General features: G+C 37.2%; 1 protein-coding gene across 3 annotated transcripts in view; it reads right to left on the bottom strand.

The window, feature by feature from the left end:
* Positions 1–2,359: 2,359 nt before the first annotated feature.
* The window catches only part of ATG2B (autophagy related 2B), a 44,825-nt gene continuing 38,792 nt past the window's right edge, over positions 2,360–8,392 (bottom strand). For all 3 annotated transcript variants that reach the window (XM_074542390.1, XM_074542389.1, XM_026791230.2), the window contains 2 exons: positions 7,598–7,747; positions 2,360–6,825 (listed from right to left, as the gene is read on the bottom strand). In XM_074542390.1, the coding sequence (XP_074398491.1) occupies positions 6,595–6,825; positions 7,598–7,747 (381 nt within the window). In that variant the 3' untranslated portion in view covers positions 2,360–6,594. The remainder of the gene's footprint in view (positions 6,826–7,597; positions 7,748–8,392) is intronic.

The following is an 8,392-nucleotide window of genomic DNA, read 5'->3' as shown; positions in this document are numbered from 1 at the left end:
GGGGGCACTGGCTCTGTGCCAGGCTCAAACCGTGACACCCTGTGACCTGTTCTGAGGAAAATAAGCACTCAGAGATAGAAAGGACACAGAAAAGAAGAAAAGGAGCAAACACTATTAGAACAAAGTAATCAAAAGGCCAAGAGAAAATGGAACCTGAGCAACAATGGAAGTCTTAGGTCTAAAATAAAGACATATTTTAAAATAGGTACTTTTGGGGCTCTAAAAGACAGTTCTGGCACTGAGTACTCAGAGACCAGCCATAAAGAAGGTGAAACATTTTATTTTATCAAATAATTCCAGGAAATGTTTCAGATCTGTTAAATATTACTAAAGAGATAAATTATGCCAAGAATTATAACTTAAAAACTTATATTGATATAAATAACCTGCTTATAAAACTGAGCACTATTGCCATCCACAGTACCAAGTGTTATGCATGTGTCTTTACTGATCACTGCACGTCTCTTTGCTATCTTTCCATCAGCTGCAGTGAATCCAGATCTGTACAATACTCAGCATAGCAAAGATATACCCATGCTGTGGTCTTATCAGCACTCTCAGAGCACACCCTGTGCCATTTCACCTTCTGGGGTTCAGCTCACTGTGCCTGCTCCTGCCATTTGGCCAAGGTCTGCCAGTGTTGCAATGACAGTGCAGAACTGTCAAACATCCTTAAACTCATAACCTGAAGTCTCCCTGAGACTGTTGCACACACAGTAGGAAGCATTTTCAAATTCATCAGGGAGAAGAAGGGGGAAAAAAGAAAGTCATCCTGGGAGATTTGTGGAGTTGGGGCCACCAACAACTCTTCAGTACCAAATAACAACCAAGTGTTGAAGTCTAAAGGTGCAAGTTAAACTTTTCAGTGGAAACAGCTCCTACTTATTTCACCTTTGTGCTCATGAGCTACAGCGGACCAAGCTCCATCTTACTGAGCTCTGTGCCGTATCTCCAAAACTGAAGTAACCTTCCTCCTGCTCTAATGGTTTCACATCACTTTTCCTCCTTGGAGGCCTCCTTCCTCAATCTTCAACCTTCAAGAGCCAAATTTTAACACTCATGCTCAACAAAGAAATCAACAAATAAGCAAGTAATTAGATCACAAATAAAAGCTTGAAAATAGACCTACACTACAGATACCTCCCAAATCCTCATGAGAAACACCTAAGAAATTGAACTGTTTACTTGTCTGTGGGGCCATGAATATTCACTGTTGCCCTTCACTAAATTCTGCTTTCATCTAATCACTCTGTTTCAGGATGAAATAGCTCTGAAACCTGTTATCTGTCACAAAAGAGCTTTATTACTTTTATAATCTCTGTTAAGAGACAGTTTAAAATACTATTAAACTGTTTCTGTTAACAGAGACAGTTTACTCCTAGAAATACTAATTGGCAGAAAATGCCTCACTATTTATTATCACATTTTGAATGTTGCTAACAAAATTCACTAATGAGAAAATAAAAGAACACTTGGGCCTGGGTCATCCTCAAACAGGAATAGAGATCAAGGATACCAGCTCATGTTTTTCTGGGTTGGTATGACTTCCTGGTGGCTTTCCATAAATTCTCAGATAGTTGGAGTGTCATTAGTCTCCTCTGCTCGTTTGGGGGCTAACCTGGAGACATCAGGATTATCCCTGGTATTCCCCAGTATTGCAAAGAGATAAAGAACTCAGATACTTTCCTTTAATCCACCATGAGGCCTTGTTAAACAAAAAAGGCTCGGGGGAAGAGAAGATACACAGGTGGGAGTCAGCCCCCCTCTTAAATGAAGGGCTGCTGTTTGCCAGAATAGTGATCCAGCCTTATACAGGGACCACCCTCACCCCCAAATTATAACATCATTACAAAATACAGCAGAAAATCGTTTCCACCTTTTTCAGGGATCTGGCACTGGCACCAGAATTCAATATTGCCCAGTACTCAGAATTCTAAGATCTCTTTTCAGATGCCTGTAATTAAACACACATGAAGTGGGCATGAGAGAAGAATCCTGAAGGGAATTATTTAGCATTCTTCACAGAGGTTGAAAGCTGATGAAGATTTAAAAGCCTCCAGTAAATACAGAGATAAAAAATACATTCCTAATAACTAAATGCAGCAACAGGCCTATGGGGGCCACAAAATCTGATCATTCAGGTAAAGAGAGCTTTGTTGATGTAAAACAGAAGTGGTTTCAAGATATATCGGTCTGCTTAATTAATTTCCTACCTTTTGACCTCTGTGTAATTTTAAAATTTCTCTTTTTGAGTCAGTGAAATTTTTTTTTAGATACAACTCTTAGCTTTACAGTTAATTCTGGTATTTTGAGAGACTGTTTTCTGTGTCAGTTATATTCACAGGTAGAGAAAACCAACTCAAGGAACAAATTAAGATATTTATTTTTGCATTGTTACAAATTTGGGGGGGATTTTCCATTAAATGTATTTAACAGACAACCTATTTGCACTCAGGCCTTTCAGCATTTTAATATGCTAAAATATATACTTTTGGTGCCATACAAATCATGGTTAAAAATAATTCTCAAGGACATACTGAGGGGACAACAACTTTAAGCAAAATAACTCAAGTTGAAATAGTCAATTCCCTTCAACAGTGGTTTCTATTTCATGAGATTATATTCTTTACACTAGCAAACTATATACAAACAATACCACAAACCTACCATAAGTGCAAAAATGTAGAAAATATACACAAACATATACACAAATTGCCGTGTTTCTGTCTGAGCTACCTTACAGTTAAGAAATCCAGTACAAATGCATGATTTGTATTTATGTATTTGACTTGTAAGTATCTAATATTTAATTGTAAACAAGATTCAGCATGTAGAGCAACTTAAAACAGTTGTCAGAAGCGTAAATCATGAGGCCTGGAGACTGAAGAACTGTGCACACGAGGATCCAAACTGACATACATACCCACACATTTCCTAACTTATCCTGCAGGGGCATTTAGGGTACTTAAAAGACTTGGATGTATTCATCTACTCTAAACAAATTCCTGGATTTCATTGTTTTACAAAATGCATACATTTCAATATTCAAAGAAAAATCAGCATCACATTTGCAGGTGTAGATTTTCAGGTTGGTAAGAGTGTCTTGTTCATTACCATTGAATAGCTTTTTGGTTTATTAAGAAACCTTTCTTGGCAACTCAATTAAGGAACAGTAAATGAAAGCAAGCAATGGATGTTCACAAGCAACCACTTAGTGAGCAAACAGAAGCAGACACAGTCCCTTAAGCACAGATGAACTCACAGGGGATTATCTAGTGAGTCACTGACAATGCTGTTCAGTAGGAAAGTACACACAGGGCACACTGCACTGCTAAAAACCTGCAGGATTTAGAAGAGATATTGGAAAGAAAATGGGAGCTGCCTTTGCCTCGATGTGATGATTTGCTCCTCTCAGTCACTGCTAAGATTCTTAGCAAGAATGGTTTGTTTGTTTTACAAAAGATGGCTGGCTGTTTTTCAGGTACTTCCAGGCCACTCATCCATGTATTATTTGAAACACCTGGATATTTAATAAAACCCAGGATGACAGTTCTATTAGGATGGTGCTGAGCTAAGTAACAGGAATAGCAGTAGTAGTGTCAGAGTGTTTGGAGAGAATTAAAGCATTGTCTATGCCAGTTTAAAGCCTCTACAAATATGAAAACTGCCCATATCTATAGCAACTGATTTCAATGGAAAATTCAAGTACAAGAATATTCTTTACAATCTCCTTGTGCTAATGGAAAATACAGTAATGTTATCCATAATCTTCCATTTCCAGGGAATATGCCCAGAGTCAAATCTCACTTTGTGTATTTTTTTTAAGTACTTGAAAACTCTTACAGTATTGAACAGAGCATTTGATGCATCCCTTCTCATACATGATACTTTTTGATTTAAAACACAAGCTGAGCCCTACAAGACACAATCTTCGCACTAGTCTTAGTGTAAAGACTAGTTTGGTAAATTCTGTGATTTTTAAGGTTTTTTTAAACATTTCAAACACTGCAACAATGCAGAATGTATACCAAAAACTAGACCTAGAAAACCATTTCCAAAATAAAGCGTTGAAAAAAAATTTAGAATCAATTTCACTGAAAAGCCTCAATAAAGTGCAAGCAGCAAATGAGAGGGTTTACATAGTGAAAAGTGAAGTTTAATAAATTTGTACAGTCTGTATTGCTGACAATGAGAGACACACTATAAAAATGTTTTACCTTGACATCATGCCCTCATATAAAAATATATTCTAGTTACCTTGCAGTACAATTAGATCTTGACAGAACTGAAAAAGAAAAAAAACACTGAAATGCTACTTCTTTTCAGCAGTGTCTGAAAGGCAGAAAATATGTAGCTTTATGCTAATTAAGTGGATGAACTGGATTGGCTATTTACTAGTACTAGCTAATTACTAGTATACTAATTCCCAATGAAAAAGGTGCATTGCTACTTACTTGCATTGATTCACCCCCACTTCTTGAGAAGGCATTCAGGAGGTGCCACATTGCAAACATGGAACTCATTCCTGTGCAAAATGCTCATGCTTTGAGCTCTCATTAAAGCAAAGCTCTCTAATTACTGAACAGAAGTATGCACTACAGCAAGTATTTTAACATCAGAAAATATTTTAGGTTATTAAATCTGCAGGTATTTTTCCTCTCAAAAGCATCTCCTCCTGCTTGCAGCAAGTAATTTAGCTGAAATAACCAGGTTTTCAGTGCACCACAACTTCAATGATTCCAGTGAATTGAAACACAACTTCATAATATCACCTGTCACCCTACACAGGAATTTGTTTTTACCTGGAGCTTTGTTTTATGACAAATAGAGCAAACTGCTGAAGTCTTCCCAACAGAGGGGACGTTTTCAAATCACTTACTGTCCAACCAGATTCTTTGGTGTTCAGGAATACCTAGTATAGTATCAGCATGAACAAGCAGCAATTTTTTTTCCTTCATATACTCCTGCTTGTCCCTTAAGGCCCATCAGCAAAGTTTCTGCTAGAGGCAGGTTAACTGAACAAAGAATGAAAATACTTCCTCATCACCCTCTGAGACTGAAGTCTGATCAACAGCATCTGATGTCTCCCTTTCAGTGGGGATTTTACACACGGCATATGGGCAGGATTTCCACTTATGACTAGCACAGAACTATAGCAAATTTACATACTGGCTAGTCATTTAAAGTTTCATCTACTGAAATTCAAAATGAATACTCTTCTATCCAAAAGAGTCTTTACTCTTTATTCTCCAGTTTTTGCTAATACGAGACAAAAAAACGTTCATTATTGCACATCTATCGCCAAGACTTTCAACTGCCCCAAAATGGTGCAATGTCAGGTGCTCAGTAAAGCTCTGTGGAGACACATGTCACCTACTAAATGGTAAATAATGTCAGTACCACTTGGATTTTAGAAGCTTTGCTGTCCTTTTTTTAAAACCTCTCACCAGTCCCCAGTTTCGGTTAAAGGACCCCAAATACTCATTATCAAATAACTGATGACACACAATCTAAATTAGGAATACTTTGTGAGAGCAGCAACTTTGCAACAATATGAACTTTAAATAAAAGCAGATTACTAAAATAAAGTCTGTATAGTCTTCTAACTATGAAATTATGAAATAATTTGATTTTACTTATGATTTTTCATTCTTACAAAGAACTGTTGGTGACAATTAGAATTAACTGTTTTCTTGAACAGTAGGTATTTTTAGCATTGTAATTAGTGTAACAGTAGACAAAAAAAATTTTTACATATAATGAGTTTAAATAAATTTAAGACACTTTTCTGTAGGATCATCATCAAATGATGCTCTTTTCAATAATTCGTGTAAGCTTCTAAACCACATAAAGGATAATGCACATTACATTTTATTCACACTATAAAAAAGCACAATATACAGGCCATATCCTTTAAAGTGCAACACAACAGAACATTTCTGCAACATTCAGGTTCTTCAAAAACCCACAAAAGTAGGTATTTAATATTTAGGAACAAATTCTGTTCATAGGTGTATTGACACTGAATCTAAACTCTGAATGGTTATCAAGCATGTCCTTGCTGTAAGTGCCACGCTAAAAGCGATGCTTATGACCATTAAACAGTATTATCTTATCTGCTTCCATACTAGACAGCCTCATGTCTCATGTCCACAATGAAAGCTTTTATCCTTTAGTCAGTGAAGAGCATCTGCAGAGCCCTTTATTGAAGGCAGTTCTTTGACTATATTCAGAAAACCTCTTTAAAGTCCACTTAGCTTCACCATACAGGCTACTGCTTCAGATGTCAAATCTACCAAGAAAAATATGGTAAATGGAGCAGAGCAAGCATGTCTCTGAGTTGGCAGCGCATGCTTCACTATGTTTGGCACTACCTACCAAATGTATTGGTAACACACAGTACAAGCACGTACCAATTCGCTTTTCACTTCATAAATATTTTTGGTTGGATGTTTTGCTAGTAACAGTTGGAAAACCTCATTTGTTCCTGAGACAAGCATGACAAAACAAAGTGAGCTCCATCTAAGCTGCCAACAGGACATTCTTCTGCATTTCCAGCCTTGCTACCTGCCTGCTGAGCCAGATTTACAAATCTCAATCCTCCCCAAGGCGCCACTTCTGAGATTCTTCTTGACGCACATCTGGCCTGATCTGGTTTCTCATTCCACCCAGGACATTGGAGGTGGCCTCTGTTGCAACAATGAAAGGTTTCACCACGGTGGGTGGGATTTGGCGGAGGACTCCTCCCACTGCTCCAGTGACTCCTCTGTTCTCATGCTCACGAGCAGCAGTCTCATAGATGGTTTGGGCTGTGTCCGTAATCCCCTTTAAAAAAAATAAAGGAAATCAAGTTACACTAAACAAGAAAAGCAACCTCTCCTAGTTTTAAGGAAAGTTTTAAACTGTTCGGCATTCTTTTTCTTGGTGATTTGTATTATAACTGTAAAATAAAGCAATACTGATATAAATATGATTTAGTTCTTCTAATGAGGCTTAAAATAACAGATGTAAATATTTCATTTCATATGGTGGCACATCTTGTGCATAAGGGTAGAAGGTTTGGGGTACTGTGAACTACTGAAAAAACTACAAAATCCTCTGGAAAATCAGCTGACACCTTACTTCATAGACACTACATAAGGTGCAACAAACAAAGTGTAACACAAAATATATTAAAAACAGGTCAGCATTCTAATTTATAATACCCTATCATAGTAGAGAAAGGTTTTACTTCTTTTAAATCCTGCATTATGCTTAAACTCTACTTCCCTCAGAATTAACAGCAACTGCAAAGGCGGTTGAGCAGAAAGGGAAGGGAAGGTTGGATGACACAGCACAGGAAATCAACTTTACATGGCTCAGAATAATTGTAAGCCATCACTCAAGTCCTGTTCACACTCATCTGCCTAACATCTTAGGTTGCTTCCTTCTTCCATTCAAGATTTCTGTTAGTTTAAGATAATTGATGAAGACAGTCTTGTTCAAAGACGAAACCTCCTTCTCCATTTGGTCAGCCTAAACTAATATCTGTTATTTTATAATGCCATTTTAAGAAATATTCTTGACTTTGTTTCCCAACAATTGGTTCTGCACTCACCTCTTTCACAACACTGTAGGCTTTGGCTACCCCCTCCCGCAGGTCGACGGGCTGAGGAGCCAAGCGATGGCGAGGGAACCGTTTGATCTTTTTTGCTTCAATGAAGGCAGGCCCTGGTGATACCATGTCATAAGCAGTTTCTGCAGCTGCCTGCACATCAGGAGCAAAGGCAAAAGACATAAGTGTTATAGCACCTGATCACAAATTTTAACTACTAATAGGGTGATGTCACTGAAATAAAAGAATTCTTATTCCATAAATAATATTCCCTTGCATCAGATTACAGTTTGTACAAGAACTTCTGGAATGTGCAGCTCTAACTATACATTATTTCCATAATGAAGGAATGAATGTTGTAGGTTTGGGTGGGGTTTTCTCCCCTCCTAATTGTTATCACTTCAAAGGCATCCTCTAAAGTGCATAAAATGCTCAAGATAGAAACTGAACATTTGATCAATGATTTCTTATAAACACACAAGCACATATATAATCCCACTTGTAATTGATAGCACTGGTTTTCTGACTATATATGGTCAACCTAAGGCACATATATTTTTGCAAGATTAGGTGGTAAAAGTGTATTTTCACTGTACTTTTTATATTAAGAAACATACATTTATTAAGACTTTAATCCAAGATTCCCTTAGTGTTAAATCCAGGAAGCTCTATAGACTTTGTGTAGATCTACAGAAATAGCATTGGTTTGGATTTATTTTTGGCTGATTTTGTAGGCCTGTTTTTTTAAAAATAAGCAAAGAGAAGCTGATATTTTATAAAAAGGAACGAATCTAATAG

The sequence above is a fragment of the Zonotrichia albicollis genome, chromosome 6 (genome assembly GCF_047830755.1).
Source record: "Zonotrichia albicollis isolate bZonAlb1 chromosome 6, bZonAlb1.hap1, whole genome shotgun sequence".
In the NCBI taxonomy this organism is placed as follows: domain Eukaryota; kingdom Metazoa; phylum Chordata; class Aves; order Passeriformes; family Passerellidae; genus Zonotrichia; species Zonotrichia albicollis.
This window is presented reverse-complemented; position numbering and strand designations above follow the sequence as displayed.